The 24,589-nt window shown below is 46.0% G+C and overlaps 1 protein-coding gene across 1 annotated transcript; it reads right to left on the reverse strand.

Moving 5' to 3' along the window:
• On the reverse strand, nt 1-24,378 carry LOC148130086 (radial spoke head protein 6 homolog A-like). The gene is given in 6 exon segments (XM_087969088.1): nt 1-327; nt 330-403; nt 405-934; nt 2,306-2,543; nt 4,706-5,358; nt 24,160-24,378. Coding segments are annotated over 6 exon segments (2,031 nt in total). The 3' UTR covers nt 1-10.
• Between the last annotated feature and the right edge of the window lie 211 nt (nt 24,379-24,589).

The following is a 24,589-nucleotide window of genomic DNA, read 5'->3' on the forward strand; positions in this document are numbered from 1 at the left end:
ATAAAGCTTTCTATCCTTGTTCATTAATTTTAATGATGGGAAAAATTACAGAAGATGTTTTTTTTTTCTGAAATGTGTTAAGAAAATAAAAATTACTAGAGTTGTAATTGATAGCACTAAAGCTGTTCTGGGGTTCTGATTTTTTTTTTTTTTGACACCACTTAGCAACAAGTGCAGATTTTGTTAAGCATACCTGTTTTAAAATATTCTGTACATGATGCACCCAGTTGGAAAGGGTATCCAACATCTCTGGCACAGGAATGGGTTCAAAGTCAGGATTTTCTTCATAATTGTCTCTTCCAGCTCCGCCTTCTTCTTCTTCGTCTCTTCTTCTCCAAACTGATAAAACCCGAGTGGAGTGACCTGTGTTGCCGCTGAAATGCGGGCAATCTGAGCCCTCAGATTCATTGCCTGGGAAAGGTGGATAGCACACAACGGCAGCATCTAACTTTCCCACTAAGAACTTCTTAATTTTCCTGGCGTTCATGATCTGAGCTGGAGTCACCTGGGGTAATTTCATCCAAGGTTTGCCTGGTTCATTGCAAACATAATAAGTGTATTTATTAGCACCGGTCCGATAATCTTCTTTTGGGATTACGGGTGGTGGCTTGTAGTTGGGTTTTGGTGGCTCATCTTTTTCTTCATCTTCATCTTCATCCCTGGCCTCAATTCCCTCTTTTAGTCCTTCCTCGGCAGTTTCTTCTTCCTCTGCTTCTTCCTCTTCTTCTCCTTCACGGAATTCAACTTCAGCTACAATATAGTTGGCTTCAATACCTAAGAGTTTGCCCCAGAAGCGACATGTTTGGATTGGATGAGTGGCAACCAGTTGTTTGAGGGCAAGGAATATGTGATAGTATTCTTCTGAGCTCAAACCAATTCCAGCCTGTTCAAAATAGTAAGCTGTCTCCATTACATTGGGTAGAGGAGTTTCTGGCTAAAGAGGAAAACCTTCAATTAGGAAGCATAATAATGGAATAGTGTTTTACTATATATCTAAGCATTTATTCCTACTGGAGCAATCCTAAACATACTTATAAATTAGCACTGAATTTAATAGGATTCACTCACAAGTAATACATAGCCTTGACATTTTCCTCCCATGTAATGTTCGTTGCAGTGAATAGTCTGAAAAATTACTGCGCGCAAGAGTACAATGCTACCTGAATATAGTCTACTACCTGAATATAGAGTTAATTGGAGTAGCAGATAACCTGCTTTTGATCAAGCTAACCAGCATGGTACAAACATACCAAATAGTTTATGAAACTTATGACCAACCCATGGTACAAATTCTATCAAATGGTTGATGAAATTATCTCCATCCCTAATTATTTGTGTAATATATCTGTGAATGAATATGCATCTGCTTGAGATATACTGATACTTGACTTACAACTGTTCGTGTAGTGACCGTTTGAAGTTATAACAGCACTGGAAAAAAGTGACTTATGACCATTCTTCACACCTATGACCATTGTAGCGTCCTGTAGTCACATGATCAAAATTTGGATGCTTGGCAATTGGTTCATATTTATGATGGTTGATTTATGATGCCTGCAGTGTCTTGGGGTCATGTGACCACCTTCTGCAATCCCCTGACAAAGTCAACAGGGAAGCCAGATTGTCTTAACAACTGTGTTACTAATTTAACAACTCCAGTGATTCACTTAACAACAGTAAAATGGGGGAAAACTCACTTAACAAATGTCTCACTTAACAATGGAAATTTTGTAATGTAATAGACTAGATAATTTTGTAATAGAAATTTAATAGATTGATATAAAATATAATATAGACATATATAACCATTAGATGAAAGTGTAACATAAATTTTAAAATAAAATTTGGAATATCTTGTATAAAATGATGGAATAAATAGTTTAGTCATGGATGATTAATAACTGATAAATATATAAGCATATGTTAGTTTGACAATATGAAAATTGATATAAACTGTGAGTAATGACTACAAAAGGATAACACAAAAGATTTGTAACCAACTGACACATTGTATGTATATAAAATGGAAGATGGTTTTATGTTTTGTTTGTATACGTTTGTCTTAAGAAATAAAAACTTTTTTTAAAAAAATGGAAATTTTGGACTCAATTGTGTCTGTACATCAAGGAATACCTGTATAAGGTTTGTCTGTTTATCTCCTTTCTACAACCATGAAGCATGTACATGCCCCATAAAATAGGGCAAAATGGAGCAAAATTCACTTAGCAAATGTTTTACTTAGCTATATAAATTTTGGGCTCAATTGTGCTTATAAGTGAAGGACTATTTTATTGGACTGACTCACCAATTCCTCTTCTGGTTTTTGATCTGCGCCATCTCCACCACCTGCCTTTTGGAACAGAGTTTTGTACATTTCAGCCAATTCAAATGTTGGATGTTTTTCAAATTCATCTCGGAGGGTGTCCAATTTCTTTTGGAATCGAGCACACTTTATATCCTTACTGATGTTCTCGATTATATCTGCTGGATTTTCAGGCCGCTCTTCCAGAATCTTTGCCAACATGTCAGAAAGATGGTCATACCTATGTGTTGTGGCTCCGAGTCCTGAGTCTGCATTCTTAGAGGAAGAGGATTCAGAAGATGAGGAGGAAGTGGAATTGGGAATGCCTTCCTCCCCAGGACCTTCCTCTTCGGCAATGCCTTCCTCCCTGATTATGCCTCAGGTTTCGGCAGATAACCGAGAGGGACAGCATGAGGCTAATCAGGAGGAGGAGGAGGGCATATTGGAGCAGCCTGTGACAGAGAATCAAGCAGACGAATGCTGGCTTGATGCTAGGCAACGTCGCAGGAGGAAGTGTGAGATGCAGCGCAGGAGGCGTGGACGAATCAGAGACTGAGCTGAGTTAGTGACACACCCCACAGGGAATAAAAGTGGGTGTGTTTGCTCTAGGAACTTCGCACGGGACAAAGTGTGAATTTTTCTGTGGAGATTCGTTGTATCTTGTTTCTGGAAAGCTCTAGTGATTTATGTTCCTGTTATCTCGTTGGACTTGGCAGGCAACGTGTGAGATACTGCCAAAAACATAGCCAGCTCAAGGAATTTAACTCAGTAAATACTGAATCTTCTTGTCTGCTTGTATTTGGTCGGAGTTGGGACTTCTCATCTATCCTGTGAAGGTGAGACATAACACCTATGTAATTATGAAAAAGAATTGCTATTGACCAACTAGGACCACCAATCACTGGCTCATTCCTCTCCCATGCTACTTCATTAGCTTTAAAACCAATCATTGTCAGAGAAGACCTATGACACCTGAAGATGTTACAAACTTTATTATCAACAAGATGCTGGGCTCAGAGGATGGAGGACTAACTTTTAGTTCATCCTCCATCACAGAAGCATGGGGTGACGTTTGGATAGAAATTTTGTCCCAGTCCAACTGATCTCAAAAGGAGAACAAAAAGTGGGAGCATTATGTACAGTGTTGAGTCCTGTACAAAACACAGAATATCCATGTAATTGTAAATAAATAGTGATACAAGCCTTTGTGGTCTGTAATCCATTTCTTAAGGTTGATGCATCCAATGAAGTGAGCTAAATTTGTTACAGCATAATCCTCAAGTATGCCATAATAAATTTAGAGTGTCAAAAATCTAGGTATCAGTAAAAGGATACTGAAAGTTCTTTGCTGTCATTTAGCAATGATGCAAATATTTGCTACCCAGGTATAGTAGACTTATGAAATGTATCAATTTTAAAAACAGGCCACACAACTCAGGTTTTACTCAAGCAAACTAATCCAATGACAATTCTGGAAACTATTATTCAGCTTGGATTAATTTAAAAGCTCAGTGCTCATTTATAATCTTTAAAGCTGGGACGGAGTAATATTTTTAATTAAATAAAGAGTTTGGAGATAAATGAGATCAACTTCTGTAACTTTTGGAGTTACAGGTTCTGCAAATTTATCAGATCCGAGTTGCAAATATCAGGGTTTTGACTTAAAAGGCTGGAGTTTCCTCTATCTCTTTGCTGCCATCTAGTGTCTTATCGGGCTTCTGCAGCAGCATAAGTATAAATTTCTTATTTTTTGTGTGAGGTCCGCTTCCCAATCCAGCTCTAAAATGTACCCATTGGTTCAAACGTTAAACTCTGGTTGGACTGCCGTTGCTCAAAAACTCACAATGGCCGGCTTCCCACAACCACAAAAGTTAAACGGAGTGTAGTAGGCAAACCCAACACTGCCTGCAATTAATCTTGTTTCTTTTTTTTCTTTCCCCATGAACAGGGCTGTCTTAACAGCATTAAGGGGCCCGGGCAAAGCAGTGTACTGAGGCCCCTATGACAACTACTCACAGGAAATAAAAACGGTCAATACAATGAAACATATATTTGCAGGTTAGTATTAATTTTTTTAAAACTCAGTAAAATGTAAGCAATAGCTTGCTCTATTTATATGACGCAAGGTGGATTGAAGGGTTAACGTACACCAGAGGTCTCCAAACTTGGCAACTTTAAGACATGTGGACTTCAACTCCCAGTTCAATTCTGGGAAGTTGAAGTCCACATGTCTTAAAGTTGCCACGTTTGGGGACCCCCGATGTACACAGATTAGTATGGGGCCCAGGGGCAAGTGCCCATCAGGCCCAGGCATTAACACAGCCCTGCCCGAGAATCACTGGCACCTGCGGGTGCAGGTTTCCTGGCCGAGGCAGTTTTTGGTTCCATTCCTCTACTACTCACAAGCTGACGCCAGTTTTGACGCTGGTTCGCAACAGGTAGGCTTTGGCATTCTTTATCGCCAGAGCCCGAGGACCCGGATCCGGAATTTGGTCTTCGTATAAACTCATCATCCCCAGCTGGGACAGGTAGCCAGGTTCCTGGGGCTGATAAGGGCCGTGACTGTCCGACTGCAGGATCTGGCTGCTCCTGGATGCCGAGGTTGGGAAAGTGGTCCCTGGCCTCTGATCCAGGAAGCTGGGTGGCTGCTGCGGCAGCTGCTGCCAAGACACGCCGGCCCTCGAATCCGCCATGGTGCCCCTCGATTGAAAGAGGGCGCCTCTGGCTTGCTGGGGCTGGTAGACGTTGCCTCGGCCTTCCTGCTGCTGGTCGTAGACTCTCAGCCGAGGCTGCTCAGGCTGGTAGACGGCGCTTCGCTGGGGCTGCACCGGAGCCGGACCCAGCGGCTGACTCTCTTCACGGGGGACCCCGTCCACATCAGGCACGTTGGGGTCCCTGGCTGGTCTTCGGGGGGTTCTTCCATTTGGCAAAAGTGGGCGAGCGCAAGATTTCGCGCTTCGCCTGGCCGAAACGCTTTGCCTTTTGCAGTTTGCGCCAAGCGTTGCTAAGGTCAACCGGGCACCGTTGCTAGGGAAAGCGGATTGGCTGCGACGCTCCTAACGAGGAAGAAGAGCGCCTCAGTGGTCGCCTTGGGAAACCGTGTTGGGCGGGTCTGCCGGGCGTTGTTCAGCCACTGTGTGGAAATTCAGTTGCTGTGCTTAACCAAGGCGTGAAGCCAGATCCCCCAGGACAGGGGTGTCCAACCTTGCCAACTTTAAGTCTTGTGGACTTCAACTCCCAGAATTCCTCAGCCAGGAATTCTAGGAGTTGAAGTCCATAAGTCTTAAAGTCGCTGGCTGAGGAATTCTGGGAGTTGAAGTCCATAAGTCTTAAAGTTGCTAAGGTTGGAGACCCCTGCCCAGGATTGTCGAGTTTGTTTTGTGAGCATGGTCCAGATTGCTTCGTTGACCGGACATCACTGTCTTTTTTTTTTTAAAATGTTTTAAAGAAAACATAAAAACAACACTAATAAAGGGAGAAAGAAGGAAAACTTTAAAAAGTGCAGAGAGAAACAATAAAAAGATAGAAAGAAGCTTCTGATTTCTTCTGTAGCAGATATAATAAAATTATCTCTTAGACTCTGGTTACAAAAAGCTCTGTTTTCTATTGACCATTTTTAATCATTAAAACCATCTGTTACAAGTGCATTTTCCCCATTTCATGCAAAAACTCTGCAAGGAGTTTCCAGTCAACTATTAATCGAATGATGATACTGAATTAGGTGCTACAGATATGCTAATGTTATTGCTAAAATGTATGATTTGTAATGTATCTAAAAATGTATGATGTATGATATGAAATATACATAAAATGTATGTTTTGTTGACATATGAGAGAGAAAAAGGAGTAGAATAATGTATGATAAAGGGGCCAAAACTTTGCTTACAATATGCAAATGGAACAATAATAAAAAAAAAACTTGGCTAAATGGACTAAAATTTACATTATGCTCTAAACGTAAAGAGAATTTTTATAAAATGACATATTGAGTTACCTGCCAGACTTACCAGTAAGTATATTAGAAAAGACTAAACTATTTTCCACTGTAATGCAATACTTTTAATTTATAAAGGAAATGGCATTTCCTCTTTTGCTCGACAGTCCGGAGTGGGGAGGAAATATTCTACAACAGAGGTGCCCAACCTTGACAACTTGTGGACCTTGACAACTTGTGGACTTGAACTCCCAGAATTTCTCAGCCAGCCACACTGGCTAGAGAATTCTGGGAATAGAAGTCCACAAATCTTAAAAGTTGCCAAGGTTGGACACCCCCGGACACTACAACTAAGACCAATGGTGACAGTCTAACCATTTGGCAGGAGATTAATGGACCCCAAGTTCAAAGAGGGCAATGTACATGAAAATAGATTGGCATAATATATGGTTGATATGGCTATCAGGTTGACTTGAAAACATTCTCAGAAACTGATAGAAAAATATAGCAAGTCATGTATCCAGCAGATGGCAGCTGTATTCCAATGATGTTTTCTGGTGTAAAATTCAAACAAGAAACAAAATAATGTAACTGCATCCGTGGACAAAATGTTGAATGTGGTAGGATAGTTTTAAAGTGAAAATAATGTGTTCTGTTATAGAAATACAAGTGAAGTATTACCATGGGATGAAATGTACATGAAAGTACTGTTATAGTCTATTGTGAAAATCCCCCCCCCCCCAATAGGGTTATTCTTACATAAAATCTCTTAATCAATTTGGGAAAGAAAATATATTTCCTTCTCTTTATTTCTAGGCTTCTTTTTAAAATGAGAAGAAATGTATCTTTCTGAAATTATTTGAAAAAGTATAAAATCACCTTTGGAAAATGATTCAGGGATAGTGTCTGCCCTGAATAAATGAAGTTATACTCAGAGTTGGTCAAATCATTTTAGTTACTTAGCCAGAAAATTGTGTTGAAGGTTGGTTGTTGGAAGCAGCCACTTCAAAGAATTTATGGTACGGTATAAAATGTTGTTTACGGATTAATTCCTACTCTTTGTTGTCTGCTATAAACTAAACCGGGGTGTCAAACTCATGTTGTCATGGCATTGTCACATGACATATCGGGACTTTCCCCCCCTTTGCTAAACTAGGTGGGGCGTGGCCAGCACGTGATGCATCCGGCCCACAGGCCACGAGTTTGACAGCCCTGATCTAAACAGGTTAATCAAATAAAGAATCTTATTATGAAGGGTGTAGGAAGCAATTCTGTAAGATGATAATTTCCCCCCATATTTCTTAGATTTCTTATGGAGAAAATTGTCATATCTTTAATTTATTCAGATGCTTCTGAATAAATTAAACTTTAACATTTGTAGGAAGGTAAAATGTGGGATACCTATCTTATCCCACATTCCTGCCTTAATGTCTATAAGATAAAATTTCCTCTATGTTCCTGCCTTTCTGTCTGCGCTAAGGCAAACCTGTGTGAGAAGAGCAACTGTAAGTGAATGGTTAAAGCAGGAGAGAAGACAGACCAACATGTGAAATGCCATTCTTTAATTATTTGAGGAAATTGCTATCATTACATGAGATTCTTTCATATAGTTAAAAAATGTCCTTACTCTTTATTCAGTGTTAATTAATAGGGATGAGAGGGTTAAACACCATAATTTTATTGGATGATATAAAAAAGTGGGATTCGCATCTTTGGAAATGATTGTTCGGTTTTTCATTGTGTAGAAACCACCTTATATAGTGTCTGTTAATATCAGTGGAATAAATAATTATAATAATTTAGTTCTTAATTTCCAACCGATGCTCCATTGGATCTAACTTATTTTCCTTGTTACTATAATAGAACTGAAGATAAGGTTTTAAAAGGCTCTAAATTATCTTTGAGGCATGGTTTGTAAAGGACTAAGTATATGAGCCGTAGCTCAGTCAATCTCTTGACAAATGAGCTTTAAAATAATTAACACCGTTGATTCAATGTGCTTTTACCACTGTTAGAAGCTTCAAAGATCTCCGATCTGCCTCCCCTCCTTTCTTGGTACCTCACTGGCTCCCTGGGAAGACAGGAATTCCCTCAGAGTGGGGTGGGGAGACGCCAGAGATGGAGCCTACCTATCTGAGGGCAAAGTTCCTACCTCTTCCACATTTCACACAGGATCAGAGCTCAAAACAGGGGCATCCTGAATTGCATAGGAAGGACACATTGAGACCAACATGTACATAAACCCCAAGTTCACACAAAGGACCAGTCCTGTTATAAAACCAAATTCCTGCAGCCCGTTTTCTCCATAGTCTACCCTTGAGAAAAAGAGCTTTTGTTCTTCAGAATAAAATCTCCTTATTGCATAGTATGATTGGATTTCAATTTTCTTAGATTTGTTATTGCTTCACCCCAACTTATGAAAACCACAAATTATTCTCTCAAGAAACTGAATTAAGGTATTTAGAACAGACATCAATCCATTCGATTTGGGTTCTCCCTGGTTAAATATTTATAATTGCTGAAGAACATGGTATAGGTTGAAAGGTTTGGGCATTTTTAAAAAGCAATTAAAGCAAAGTTTCTTTTTCTTATTTTGTAAGATAGTACTAGTTAAGTGCTGAAATGCTTATCTGTGGGAGTTTTGCGATAAATAAAAAATAATAATAACTTGGGCCAGAGACAGATGCAAGTATTATTCCAGAGTAGAAGGGACAATTTTTTGGAGGTCAAAGCTTCAGTTTTCCATTTTGGGCCTGCTGGGAGAAGCACAAAGTGAGTAGGACATACAAGGCAGTTTTGTTTTTTGTTTTAATAATAGGACTTGTTTTCATATATTCTCCACTTTCCATGAAGGGAAACAATTATGTCAATTATGTTCCCAAGATCATAGAAAAGAAACTTAAAGCTTCTCTTGCTGTAGAAACATTGTCTATCTGCTAAAGACAGATACACTTAAAATGCAATTAGAATCTTAAACTTTAACAAAAATGAATTGCTAAGATCAATTACTTACCTATTTTAAGAACAGTCCTCTTGTGTGATGCAGGCTCAGTCTTACACATACACACCTTGCAATGGCTGATGAAATTAAATGGCAACTGTGGTGCAGCTGAACATAGAAAAAACTAATGCAGCCACTCAACGTCCCTTCCACCTGTGGAAATGCTATTAGGACTAAGGCAGGAAGCCATTCTTCTCGAGGGGGCTGATAGTCAGTACAGCTGCCTGCTAGAACAAAAGAGCCAATTTAGAATAGAATCTGGATTGATTTTGAATGGAGAAGATAGAAGCTTCACCATCAACTTGGGATACTAAAAGAGATTATGCACCAGCTAACTGTCTACTTTTTAATTCATTTTAGGTGCATGGATTTGCATCTCATCCACATTATATATTTTGAAAAAGCTGTAAGTTGCCTATTCCTTTAACAACTTTTGGCGATTTACAAGATGCAATAAAACACCACTGATCTCCATGAAATGTAGAATAAGAGGAATAATGAGAATGGATATTAAACACAAATTCTAAAATGGTGGCATTAAAAGGCCTGAGAAAAATAAATATATTTTGAGCCCTTCTAAATTATCCAAAGGAGGAAGGTTGCTTCTAGCCCAATAACATTAATATTTCAGTACAGAAAATTCTTTAAAAATACTACCAATACTGTCTAAACAAATTAAAACATGATTTCCTAATGAGTTTAACTGGAGAATTAAGCACAAATTGAATTCTGACCCACTTGATGAAAACAAGAAGAGTCTTTTGAGTTGGGGTTCAGATTGTAGATCAATACGATAGAAGTGGATCTTAATAAAGTTACCCTTTCAACATCTATGTCATTAATTGAAAAAAGAATTATACCTGAAGACCTAAAAGATGCCACAACTAATCATAGCTGACATCATCTGTCTTCATCCATTTGGGTTTTATTCAGCATCTCTAAAAGTGTATTAAGTATATTAAGCCCAAATCCTTATTAGGAGGGGGTCATATCACTAGGACCTTGGTTATCCATTTCATCAGACAGCTGGAATCTAGTAATGTGTAAAACTATTAGAAAAATATTTCCCCTTTCTGGTAAGCTCCCTTTTTCACACATTGTCTTTTAAAAAGTTTTTTAAAAAGAGAGAATAAGATTCAGAGAACAGGAAGAAGGTTATTTAAGGTAAAAGAAGATAACTCATTTGAAGGAAGACTGAAGGAATTGAAAACGAGAAGTAAAGGCAGAGCTGAGTGTTCTATATTTACATACTTCTAATACCCTCTTCTGATTGGTCCACAAATACTGCTTGGTGATTGGTTCTGAAAGGCCACTCGCATTGGTGCGCATTGCCGCCTTGTGATTGGGCCGCCAGATCGGCGGGAGATTCAAGGAGCCGTCATTGGCCGCGAGCCTCGAGCAGCCGCTATAAAAGAGGCTGCCGCGGCTCCGCGGTTAAGACAGATTTTAAGAACTAAATAAAGAGCTGAAAGTCACACTCAGCTCCCTCACCCGCTTTAGCCCTTCTTCTCACTGCCTGGGGGGGAGCTGGGACTGAAAGGCCAGCCTGTAGACTGCCCCTTATAGGCAGTGTGAGGGACAGCTAAAGCCTGGAAAGGGGACTGAGGGCCTTGAGTGCTGGACAGGGAATTCAGGGAGTTGAAGTCCAGACATCTTTGCTAAGGTTGAGCAACCTGCCCTAGCAGGCCCTGCACTGGGCAGCCGGACAGATGACCTCTAAGGTCCCTTCCAACTCCACTTCCCCATCACTCTGACCACCCGCTTCTTTCCTCACCATAATGACAAGTCCCCCGGGCTTTGCTTAGTCACAGCCAACTAAAGGAATGGCACCCCCGGCTCAGTGGTGGGATTCAAATGTCTTTACTACCGGTTCTGTGAGCGTGGCTTGGTGGGCGTGGCAGGGGAAGGAGGCTGTGAAATCTCCAGTCAGAGGCGGCATTGGCCGGTTCTCTGAACTGCTCAGAATCTCCGCTAACGGTTCTGCAGGACCGGCCAGAACCGGCTGAAGGCCACCGCTGCCCCTGCCCTCTTGTCAGAAGGCCCCCCCATCAAAAGTCCCCCTCCCTGTTCTGTCCTTACTCTAAACTAGTGGATAAAGAGAAAGCTGCCTCCCATGTCCCACCTCCCAAAATAGAACGCAAAGGGATCGAAGGGAAGGGAGTCAGATTCATGAAAGAAAGGAAAAGAGGATCCGGGATAGAGAAGGGGAGGAGGGGAGATGGTGGGTTGAGAGGGAGCTGAGTGATCCACTTGATCCCTTTGACCTTGGACAGAGAGGTGTTCAAAGGTCATCTCCAGTGCCCCAGTTCCAAGGAGGTGCCCCCCCCATTTGCCCTCTGATTCAGGTGACCCTGAAGATGCAGATAAATCCCCCGGGGGCCTCAAGGGCTCCCAGGGAGCTCATGGCTGACCTTCGCAATGCTCACCGCCAAACGGCTGCAAAGAGGAGACGTCCTTCCATTCCCCACCATTCAGTCACAACGGAAGAAGCTTCTTGGATGAGAAGCAAAATGTTTTCAAGGAAAAAACCAAGACATCCCAGTTGTTTTTTGAAAAGCCCCTTTGGGGTGTGCACTGAAGATGCCCCAAAGAAGGATGGTGCTTCCAAAGTCTGTCCGGTCGCTGAACAAGGGAAAGGGATGAAGTGGAAGAGCCTTCCGTTTAGGCTGCACCCCAGGTCTTCTGTCAGGGTCCCAGAAAAGCCCAACTCCAAGGAAAGACTCCGAGACAGGCGTTTCCTCAAAGGTTCCTTTTATTAGAGTAGTTCTACTGGCACATCTGGGAAAACCCGAATCTGAGAGTTCCGGGTTTCCCCTTAGAAATTCAAAAGTCCAAAACCCACCAGTCCATCACATGGTCCCCGCCTAGCCAGCCAGACCAGCCCAATCAACCCTGGCGATCAATGGGGTGACAGATGTTGCAGCCAGATTGCCCTCACATGGTCCAGCCACCATCCGTCCCAACTTGAAACATCCCTCTAACCACTCCCCTCCAGGCGCAGGAATAACATGACCTTGACTGAAAGGAAGAATGCTATGGTGTCTATCTACCAACACTCTAAAAATGCCCCCTTCTACTTTCCCAGGCACAGGAATGTGGCGGCATGGAAGCTTCTGGTACTAAGATGGCTTCCAAAGCTGACATCTTGTACGGGAGGTTCCCTTTGCAAATAGCAGGTGAACCTGTCAGGCCTGCTTTGGAGGAATGGATTTTCTGCCATGAGTGAAGGTATTATTTGATGGCCGAGTCTGTGGGACATGGGTGGGATTGAGCCAAAGTTTGGATGGTCACTTCTCAGAAAGCCCCACAGAATCTGGCGAGCCTACGGTTCACATTCAGGGCTCTGCTTCGTGACCCAGGCAAGGACACCAAAGGTGGTTTATTCTTAGCCTTCCAACTCTGAGCAGGGATGTGATCTGTGCTTTTCCTGCCACGGCTGGTTGCTGGCAGTTTCAGGTAGACAGAATTTCAAGTAGACAGAATAACAGAGTTGGAAGGGACCTTGGGGGTCTTCTAGTCCAACCCCTGCTTAGGCAGGACCCCGTGGATTCCCCACTGCTGAGGGCCACTAAACTGTTAACCTTCCCTTTTAAGCTGAAAGGGGGGGATTCCAAGGGAGGGAGGGGTCAAGGGTTGAGTAGAGGGAGAAGTGTTGTTTGATCTCTAGCTTACCTGGATACCTGGATTGTGTTGGGACTCTTTTCCGTTGATGTGGGGGGCATGCAGGCTATAAAAGCTTAAGTGGATCAGAGAGAGAGAGAGGAAGAGGGATGCAGAGCCCTGAGCCAGAGCCTGAGACAGACAGACTGAGAGTGAGCAGGACTTGGTTTCTGGTCTAGGGTATTTTTTTTCCTTGCTTGGGAGTTTGACCTTGGGATGGTTAGTCTTGGAGGGGAACCACCAACCATTAAAACCAGAAATGTATTCTTCTTCTTCCATCCCTTTTCTCTTTCAGTAATAGACCTGAATGACCTGCTGTGGCCATCCAGTGGGAGATGATGATTGATCAGCAATGGCATACAGCAGGTGAAGTCTGGGAGCAGCAGCTGAGCTCCAGGAGCAGGTAGGCCCAATTGGCTGCAGCAAGCAGGCAAGCAGCAGGTGAGGTCCAGGAGCAGCAGGTGAGATCTCCAGGAGCAGGTGGGAAGTCTGAACCAATCGGAAGCAGCAGGCAAGCAGGTGAGGTCCAGGTGGAGGAGACACTGCCTAGGGAAGAGCAGGAGGAGCCCTCAGTCACTGAATGGTCGGAAGAGGAAATGTAGGACGCAGCCGCCGGAGAAGAGGAATGGGAAGAAGGGGAGGTGACTGAGGGAAAGAAGGAGAAGGATGAGAGGCAAGAGAAAAGAGAGGAAGAGGAGGAGGGGAGAGGAAGAGAAAAAGGGGAAAGAGGAAGGGGAGAAGAGGAGGGGGAAGAAAGGGAGGTGAAGGAAGAAAAGAAGAGGAGGAAGAGGTGAGGCAAGAGAAGAGAAGAGAGAGGAAGAGAGAGGAAGAGAAGAGAGAGGAAGAGGAGAGGGGAGAAAGGAGAAGGGAGGAGGGAAAGGAGGACAAGTGAGAGGAGCGGGAGGGGGGAGGAGGAGGGAAAGAAGAGGGGAGGAGGGGAGGGGAAGAGGGGGAGGAAGGTGAGGGACAAGGGGGAGAAGTGGAGGGGGAGGAGAGAGGAGGGGAGGAGGGGAAGGGAGAGAGGGAGGGGAGGCAAGATAAGAAAGAGGGAGGAGAGGAGGAAAAGAAAGGTGCAGAAAGTAGAGGGAGAGAAGGAAGCAGGGGAGATGAAGGAGGGGAGGCAAGAGAAAAGAGAGGAAGAGAATGAGGGGAAAGGAGAAGGGGAGAAGAGGAGTGGGAAGGAGGAGAGGTGAAGGAGGGAAAGGAGGAGGAGTGGGAGAGGAGGCAAGAGAAGAGAGGAAGAGGAATAGGGGAGGAGGAAAAGAAAGGAGAAGAAAGAGGGGGAGAAGGAGAAAGGGGAGGTGAAGGAGGGAAAAGGGAGGAATGGGAGTGGAGGCAAATAAGAGAGAGGAAGAGGAGGAGGGAGGAAGAGGAAGAGAAAGAGGGCAAAGGAGAAGGGGAGAAGAGGGGAAGAAGGGGAGGTGAAGGAGGGAAAGGAGGAGTGACACCCCCCCCCCAACCGCTTCCCTGCCAAGAGCTCCAAACTGCCCCCCCAAAGGCTTTGAAAGGACCCCGGCCTTCTCTGCCCCCCCCCAGTCTCTCCTCCGGGGCGGCGGGGCTGAGCAGCCAGGAGGGGCAGCCGAGGGACCCTCCGCTCCTGCCTTCGCCCTGGCTGTGGGGCTGAGGGGCCCGTCCACCCCCAGACCTTCCGCCTCTTGGGAAGTCATGGGGGGGAGTCGGGCCCTTCTTCATCCCGCCAACCACAGGCGGCAACCCCGGAGGAGGCGAGGGAGCCTCGGGGCGGAGAGAGAGAGAGAGAAGCCACTCCGGCGGGAGAGACCTGCCTTGCATTGGGGTTCAGGTGGGGCGGATTCCTCCCCGTCCGACCTCCGCGGGCTCCAGTCACCCGGGCAGCCCCGGAACCGGCCCGCCTGAGCGACAGGAGGACCCCCCTAACCCCTCCCCACCCCACGAGGCCTCCGTGCCCAGGCCTGCGAGGCATCCAGACGATCCCCGGGGCCCGGAAGCCGCTGCCCACCGCTTGGAAGGCCGGGGACAGGACGGGGCCGGCATACCTGCAGGAGCCTCCCCTCCTCTCCGAGGGTCCCTCCCTGGCCGCCCCACCGAGCGGGGGCTGCCTCCAGGTCCCCTCCCTCCAGGACCGCCATCCGGGCAGATCGCCTGGCGCCCCTTTTCCAGAGCAGCCCCGCCGCTGAGGAAGAGGCTCCCCGGGGAATTCAGCAGCCCTCCCGCCCCCCTATTATTTAGGGAATATTTGTGGCTTTTTGTTTGTGGCTTTTTGTGCTTTTTCCACATAGCAAAACATTTACTATGGGAACCATTATAAGACATGCTGGTGGCTATTGACTTGCATGGATTTTTTAAATTATACCGTTATTCCCCTCATTGTACAACGGAGCCTCTTTGGAAGAGACTAAGATGGGGCGCCGTCATTATAACCGTTATTCTCCTCGTTCTACCACAGATTCAAAGGAACAAGGAGCGCTGTGATTGGATGAGACGCTCAAAAGAAAAGGCGCCTTTTACCCAGACAGGCGCTGAGAAAGAACGCGGGGGCGGGGGGCTGAGAGCTCCGGCTCCCCTCAGAGAGGAGCGGCGAGGGGTCTTGGTGGGGGGAGGAGGGGGGGAGGATTTCGGGGTCCCTGGAGAGGGGGTGGCTGGTCCGGGCCAAGGAAGCGGGGCGGGCGAGGAGAAGGGGAGAGCCGGGCTGTCTATCGGGGAGGGCGCTTCGTGCTTGGGGAGGGAGCGGGAGAGCAGCGGGCAAAGCGCCCGAGAAAGGCAGCAGAGGAGCCGCAGGAGAAGCGAGCTGAAGGGGCCCAAGAACAGTTTAGTGGCCCTCAGCAGTGGGGAATCCACGAGGTCCTGCCTAAGCAGGGGTTGGACTAGAAGACCCCCAAGGTCCCTTCCAACTCTGTTATTCTGTCTACTCGCCTAGAGTCTCCCGCGGCGGCTTCGACGGCTCGGCCGGCAGCGCGGCTGGAGCGTCTCCGGTGCTAAGCAGGGATGCTGGGGGGTCTCAGCTGGAGGGGCGAGCGGGGCGGAGTTGCGGAGAAGCAGCCGGCCAGCAGGGTCGCCTTTTCCTGCCCCTCCTTCCCTTCCCCATCGGGCCCCCAGCATCCCAGCTCCTCCTCGCCCTCCGCTCTGCCCGACGGTCCCCGAAGTCTCCCGCTAGGACAGCCCCCACCGGCCCCCTCATTCAGCCGGAGCGCTGCCCGGCCCTCCTCCTCCCCAGGGGGACTCCTCCGTCTGCGGGAGCTTTGTCGGGAGCCTCCCGGTCTCGGCCTCTTCCCAGCCCCCCGAGAGACGCGGAGCCGGTTCCTCTCCCTCGGGAGCCTCCGGGCACCGGGGAGCGTCTGAATGGGAGCCAGGGAGCGAGACTCCGTGGCAAAGGGGCGTCTCGCTGCTCCTTTTCTCTCTCTCTCTCGGGCGTCTTTTCAGAAGCGAAGCCCGAGACAAGGACGGGTCTCCTCTCCCTCTGCGACAGAAGGGAAGCGAAGCGGCGGCTTCTGTGCCATCCGCTGTCCGAGGAGAAGGGAGAAGGGAGAAGGGAGGCGATCCTCGCGAACGAGGCGGTTGCACGAACTCTCTGGGTCGGCTGAATGGAGGGAAGGAGGGAAGGAGAAGGAAGAAGAAGAAGGAAGAAAAGAAGAAGAAAAGTGGAAGAAGAAAAGAAGTAGAAGGAGGAGGAAGAGGAAGAGAAAGAAGGAGAAGAAAAGGAGAAGGAAGAAGAAGAAAAGAAGAAGAAAAAGAACCAGTTGTTGAGAACTGTTGTGATATAACACAAATTCCATCCTGGAATTTGTTGAGTCTATGTGGCACCTTCTATCCCAATTCTCAGCCACCCTGGCCCTGCTGCGACCTCAGCCGAGCGATGGCTGGAGGGGTCCAAGAACTGGGAGGGAATTTGCAGCGCCAACGGAGATGTTCTGAGTCCCCTCTGCCCTCCAGCCCTTCCCTGGATCTGCTGGCCAGTCTGACTTCCACAGAGAGGAGGGTGGCCAGTCTTTTGGCCTCCAGGAGGCATCCAGAGGAGGGGGGGGGGCAGTGAGAGACCTGCCATCCTGCAGGCACTTCTGGCCATAAAAGCAGGGCGAAGACCCCGTTGGAGAAGGAGCAGGTGAGGGGTTCGAGAGGGAGGCTCCTTCCCTCCATGAAGGCTCAGATACAACCGCCCCCCTATTTCCTGGGCTGCTCCCTCACCAGCTCCCAGGAAGGTCAAGAATGACCCCCCCCAGGATTTCAGAAGTTCCAAAGACTCTCTGCCTGCCCAGAATCCCCCTGTCCAAGTGGATCAGCCCGAAGAAGCAGCAAAAGGTCTCAGCTAATAAAAAATATACCCCGTTGCCATGATGATGTTTCCGGGCCTCCATCTTGACTGTATTAGAATAAAATATAGAATTAGAATAGAATATAGAATTGAATAGAATAAAATAGAAGAGAATATAGAATAGAACAGAATAGAGTAAGAACAAAATAGAATAAGAATGGAATATAGAATAGAATAAACTTGATCGTCACTTTAACTATAGACTAATCAACATAGATTAAAATGAAATTTCACTGCACAGAGCTCTCAAAGGTTGTTAAGTGAATTACCACCGTCATTAAGCAAATCACACAGTTATTAAGTGAATCAGGCTGTGGTTGAGCAACTCTGGCTTCCCCAATGCCTGAAATTGGCAAAAAAAACCCACATTGGGATCAGGTGACCCCAGGGATGTTGCGACGGTTGTAAGTGCGAGTACAGGTTGTAAGTCACTTTGTCTGAGGCCGTTGTAACTTTGAAGCATTATTAAAGATACGGCCATAAGTCCAGGACTGCCTGTAACGGACCTGGGTGGGGAAGATGAAACCCTTTAAGCCTCCTGCCTTTGTCCAAGTTCTGCCTGTAAGGAGCTCATGGATTTGCTCCATTTGTATCTGATTCACAGCAGCCTCAAAAGCATAAATACGATTCCAGCCTTTACGCCATCGAGTCCAAGGTTAACCCAGTTCCAAACCAGGGTGCCAAACTAAGGCAGCTTTCAAGGTCTCCGGTTTAGCTTTAATAGTTACGCTTTATATGGTGTTTCATTTGAGTTTCTGCAGGAAATTAGACAAAACTTATATAAAATGCTTTCATCTGTTGCATTTGCTGCTTAAACTTAAAAAATACCCCATATCTATCCAGCTTTCTTCTCATTTATTAAAGTAGGTAATGCTAAAGTTCCCCACAACTGAGGGTGCAGCCCCACTCAGAGAGACCCTCTCTGGGGGGAGACGAGTCAGTTTTATCAATGGAGACTTTGTGGAAAGAGTTCATAGTCTTAAATTTCTAGGAACTCATATTTCCGACAACCTTACTTGGTCGGTTCACACTATGGCCACTGCCAAGAAGGCCCAACAGCGCCTACACTTTCTGAGGCTGCTGAAAAAGAGTGGTCTGGGTGAGAAGTTGCCGGTTACTTTTTACCGTTCTACCATCGAGAGCATTCTGGCATACTGTGTAACGGTGTGGTGTGCTGGATGCTCTGCAGTGGATGAGAAGATGCTCCAGAGAGTTATAAATAGCACAAAAAATCATTGGTTGCTCTCTTTCTTCTTTGGAAAAGATTGCGAAGACCAGACTCCTCTCTAGAGCACTAAAAATCTCCACAGACCGTTCTCATCCTGGACATTCATATTTCGAACTGTTACCATCAGGGAGGCATTATAGGTGTCTTAAAATGAGGACTAATAGATTGAGAAACAGTTTCTTTTTCAAGGCAGTAATTGTCCTGATTCAAACAGTCCGTTTGTGGTTTCGTATTATTATTATTATTATTATTATTATTATTATTATTATTATTATTATTATTATTATTATTATTATTATTATTATTATTCTCTGTATTATGATTGGGTTGTAGTGTTTGGGGCACTGTGCTGGAGTAGCTTTCAAATTTCATTGTATTCGTGGAATGCAATGACAATAAAGGTATTCTATTTAGAGGATTAATAAGGCCTCTTTGAATACTACATCAGAAAAAAAAATGCAAAATCCATCGTAGGCGAGATGAATGTAGGCGAAAATTCAATGAAATTTGGGTGGATTTTATAGTTTATTTCATTAGCAATAGACCACGATATGGGAGTATTTTAGGTATGTGGTAAATATGTGTGCAGTCCCCACCTCTTTACTTATCTTTTACTACATCTGGACTGCCCAGCCATCGTGGGTGGGTGTTATTTGTATGCTTATATACCAGGATGGTTTATATTGTTTGTTAAGCATTGTTCAATTTTTTTAAAATGGATGATTCATTTCATAATTAGTCCAGTCTCCAAGTTGGAGCCGGTGAACTTTGGTGCCTCTTAATGTGGTAAATGGACTTGCCACGAGTAAGAGTTTCTCCCCTCTAATTCTGTCCTGGGAGAAAATGGCTGTAATGGAAATCAAGACTTATTTAAGGTATAAATAACTTTATTGAGATGACTAAAATATCACAAAACAGTTAGGAGGATGTTCAATCCTCCCACCTGCCAGGCTCTCAAAAGGAGGGTTGAAAAGGGGAAAGACAAATGATGCCAGCAGAGGCTGCAGCTAGATTTTTTTCCCTATGAAATGCTGGTTTCAGGACAGAGAGACGGAGGAAGATGGAAACCTCCCTTTTTTATTCCGTAGTCTGAACTTCCAGGCGAGGGTGAAGAGTTGAGATGCCAGAAATACCAGTTGGCACCCAATATTTGGAAATAAAGACCCAACGCTTCTCTCAAACCCACCTGAGACATAAAGCTCTCATCAAAATCAATGTCTTTAATTGGGGTCAGATAATTTCTCTTTCTAAAGAAGGGTCTTTTTCCCCCAGTGGTCCCAGAAGAGCAACCAGGCCTGGCAGCCATCTACCTGCCAGGCTCTGCCTGCCGCCTCAGCCATCCGCCAGCAACCGTCCCCCACAGGTAAGCCAGCGGAACACGGCGGGGGAATCACAGTTTTTTTTACTACCGGTTCTGTGGGTGTGGCTAGGTGGTCGTGTGACCGGGTAGGTGTGGCTAGGGGGGGGGGTCATGTGACCGGGTGGGCGTGGCTAAGTGCAAAGTCATAAGCGCGATGACCAGTCATAATTCACTTTTTTCAGCCCTCTCAATAGTCCCCTTGTGTCGTGTAGGGCGATGAAGTAGGGTTGCGTCCAGCCAGATGTCCTGAAACACCCCAAAACAACAGCTGAACTTTCTTTGGGAAGAGAAAAAATACCTGAATTTCAACTATTTTAAAATAATCCAGGCAACCCACTCTGGTTATCTACAATGGAGGCAGTTACACATCCAAACGTTTTAGTCCATGATAGCATTGTAAGATACAAAGACTTATTACATGAAACCAGAGAGTTACAGGGTAGGAATCAAATACAAATCCAAGGAAAGGAAATAGCATGGTGGCCCTATGCACAAATACAAAGACATTATAAAAAGATAAAGAACAATTTGGCTTTAATATGACTCAGCAAGAATTAGATAAGATTTGGCATGGAGAGGAAAGGAAAATGATTAGTAAAATATACAAGTATCTTTTGGACTATAAATTAAAAGAAGAAACAGTCAAGGAATGTATGATAATTTGGGCTAAAAATGTGGGCCAGTATTGAATTAGACAAGTGGGAACATATTTAGCAAATAAATTACAGATTAACCATGTCAGTCTCGTACAAAGAGAATTTGTATAAAATGGTTTACCGTTGGCATCTGCCACCTGCGAGACTGGCTAAGATGTTCCCGAATCTCCCGGCAAATTGTTGGAAGTGTAACTGCATCCAGGGAACATACTTTCACATGTGGTGGATGTGCCCATGTGCTCAGAAGTTTTGGAGAAACATTAGAAATTGGATACTAAACATAACTAAACAAGATGTAAAACTTGAACCCGAAACCTTCCTGCTAGGCATGATAGATTCAAAAATGGAAAAAAAAAACACCAATATTTAATCTTGCACATTATAACGGAAGCCGGAATAAGCTATGCACAAAATTGGAAATTGTCTACTACTCTCTCAGAGGAGATGGTCATCAAAAATATTCACGAGTGCGCAGAGATGGCTAGCCTAACTAATTACTAAAAAATAACCAAGATAGTGATTACTATAAAACATGGAATTCTTGGTATAAGAAAAGAAATATACTTGGTATAGATACTTGGTATAAGGTTAAAGAAAAGGCAATACTTGTCAACTGGATAAGTTATGAAATTATGGAAGACGTGCGTATAATCATAAAGTATTTTGTGAAATTAAAGCATTAAAAGAACGAAGAAGGTACTGTAACACGTAATCACGTCAATGTTAGGGGGATAAAAAAATGTGTAACCATTGTTCAACTTTTGCTGCAAAATGTATATATGTATATGTTATGTCTCACCTGTGCCCACGAGGTGAGAGTCCAAGTTTCCAAAGGAATATAAACAAGCAGACAAGACCAGTAACGACAGGGTTAAATTCCTTTGGCTGGAGAAGTCCTTGGCAGTCTCCCACAAGCTGCCTGCCAAGTCCGATAATAAAGCCAGAACATAAATCACAGGCAAACGCCACACACAGAATTTGTCGAAGCTTCTATCCCAAATTAACAAATTGTCCCGAATGAGAATCCAGAGCTAACACGCCCCTTTTATTCCCGAGGGCGTGTCAGTCTCTAATCTCAGTCCCTGATTTGTCCTTTCCTTCTGCGTTGCATCTCACGCCTATGCCTGCGTCTTTGCCTTGCATCAAACCAACATTCCTCAGTTTGATCCTCAGCCAGAGGCTCCGCTACGCTCTCCTGATTATCTGCCGACACCTGAGGTACAACCAGGGAGGAAGGTCCTGGGGAGGAAGGCAATTCCAAATCCTCCAGCAAAGCAGGCTCAAACCTCAGAGCCAAATCCTCCTCTTCCTCATGGCTCAAGTCTGTGTCCTCCAGCAAAGCGGCTCAAACCTCAAGGCCAAATCCTCCTCTTCCTTATTGCTCAAGTCTGTGTCTTCTAACAGAGCAGGCTCAAACCTCCGAGTCACAACACTATCTCTCACCGCAGGGCCCTTCCCCCGAGTCTGACGATCCGGATGCAGTTTCAATGGAAACTGTTCATGGAATCTCCGGATAAGGTCTGGGGCGTGAACCGTGGAAGCATCCACCCAGGAAAGAGCCTCCGGTTCATCCCCTAGCCTCTCGACGAAATATTGAAATCGTCCTTTCAGCCAGCGAGAATCCCGAATGCTGACCACCGTGTCGTCAGCAGCGGGATCATCGCCGGGTACAGATGGAGAAACCATACCAGTGGGGGAATGGAGAGCACACGATGGGGCATCAGGAACCAGAAGGGAACAGTGGAAGACAGGATGAATGCGCATGGAGCGCGCTAGGGTGAGCCGATAAGCAACGGGATTGATGACCGCCTCGGAAGGGACCAATGGTCGGAAGGGACCGACCCCATCGGAAGGGACCAAAGAAGCGATGGTCCAACTTCTTGACCGGACGGTCGACCCGTAGATGCTTCGTGGATAACCACACCCTGTCTCCCACAGCCAACGGAGGCGTCGCCCGACGCGAACGATCCGCGAACCTTTTGTAGTCCGCCTTAGCCCGTTCCAATTGCTGTGAAACCAATTGGGGAACCGAATGCAGTTCCGACAAAAAGTCCTGCGTCTCGGGAACCGGGGAATCCAAGATCGACAATGGGAAAAACCTCGGATGGAAACCCACATTTGCGTAAAAAGGTGTCATGTGAGTGGAGGTGTGCTGAGAGTTATTGAAGGCAAACTCCGCCAAAGGGAGGTAAGTCACCCAATCGTTCTGTCGGTGGTTAACAAAACATCGTAAATATTGGGCGAGGATGCCAACCACCTTCTCCGTCCCACCATCAGTGCGGTGCGATGGTGCGCCGACGCCAAGCACACCTGCACCTGCAAACGCGGTCATCAGGCTCTTCAAAAATTGCATGGTAAACTGGACACCGCGATCCGAAACCACCCTGTCCGGCAGACCATGCAGACGGAACACGTGTTGCAAAAATAACTGGGCAGTAGTACGATCCGACGGTAACCTCCGACAGGGGATAAAGTGAGCCATCTTAGTTAACATATCAACCACCACGAGCACCGTCGTATACCCCGATGAAGAGGGCCCCCATGGTCTGTCCGGAGTCGGCAGTGGTTGAAGGAGACCAGGAGGCGCACCCGTCGCGGCTTTCGCTTGCCGGCACGGTACACAGGACGCGATGTAGGCGTAGACATCATGTCGGACTCAAGGCCACCAAAAAGTCCGTGTGACAAGATGAAGGGTCTTAAAAAATCCAAAATGGCCGGCAGCAGGGTTGTCATGACATTGAGTCATGATGAGGGCTCTAAGTGTCCTTGTGGGCACGTACAATCGGCCTCGATGTCGTAGTAAGCCCTCCTCCAGAGTCCATGGGGAGTCAGGTCCAATTTCCCCCATTCTCTGCTGTGACCAAGCGTCTAAGCGCTGCGCCTCTCGTATCCGAGTCCGCAAATCCACCGGTTCCTGGATAACGGCCAAAGATTCTGGTGGCAGCACCGTACGTGGAGGAAGAGAGTCCTTGGGACAAAGGTACTCAGGTTTATGTGACAGGGCATCTGCTCTCCGATTTTGACCACTGGGGATATAAGTCACAAAAAAGTTGAACCGAGCAAAGAACAATGACCACCGAATCTGTCGCTGGTTCAACTTCCTCGCAGTGGACAAGTACTCCAAATTACGATGATCCGTCCGAACCTCCACCTTGTGCCGAGCCCCCTCAAGGTGATGTCGCCAGGTCCCAAACGCAGCCTTGATAGCCAGCAACCCTTTTTCCCAGATAGTATAGTTGCGCTCGGAAGGAGTGAGTTTCCGAGAATAGTAAGCGCAGGGAAAAAGAGGGGCGCCATCCGCTGGGGCTTGCAACAACACAGCCCCAATAGCCACGTTGGGCGCATCCGTCTCCACCACAAACGGATGATGTGGATCAGGATGCCTCAGGATAGGTTCTGCGACGAAGGCCTTCTTGAGAGCCTCAAAGGCCTGTTGCTGCGGGGGCCCCCACTGGAACGGGACCTTCTTTCTAAGGAGCTGAGTGATGGGATCTGTCAGCTTGGCAAAACCCGGGATGAAGGTCTGATAATAATTAGCGAACCCCAAGAGACGTTGAACGTCTTTCACTCGCCGAGGGGGTTCCCAACTACACAAAGCCTTCACCTTACGCGGGTCCATGGCAATGCCTTCGGGAGAGATGATGTGCCCCAAGAACTCTATGAAAGTCTGGAAAAAGAGGCATTTCTCCAGCTTCGCATAGAGTTGATGCTCCCGAAGATGCTGCAATACCTGACGAACTTGTTGAATATGGTTGTCCCTGGACCTGGAATAAATCAAAATGTCACCCAGGTACACCACCACGAACCGATCGAGCATGTCCCGGAACACGTCGTTCATCAGGTGCTGGAAAACCGTGGGGGCGTTGGTCAACCCGAACGGCATCACGGTGTATTCAAAATGGCCGTATCGGGTGCCAAACACCGTCTTCCATTCGTCCCCCTCTCGCATCCGCACCAGGTTGTAGGCCCCTCGAAGATCGAGCTTGGTGAAGACAGTAGCCTCCCGTAACCGTTCCATCAACTCTGGAATGAGCGGCAAGGGATAACTATTCCGCACCGTAATGGCGTTCAACCGGTGGTAGTTGCAACACAAGCGCAATTCCCCCGTCTTCTTTTTAACGAAAAGAACGGGAGCAGAAAGAGGAGACGACGACGGCCGG

Source organism: Notechis scutatus, chromosome 6 (genome assembly GCF_049901735.1).
Source record: "Notechis scutatus isolate UNSWTSFEM ecotype Mainland chromosome 6, rNotScu1.2, whole genome shotgun sequence".
Taxonomy (NCBI): domain Eukaryota; kingdom Metazoa; phylum Chordata; class Lepidosauria; order Squamata; family Elapidae; genus Notechis; species Notechis scutatus.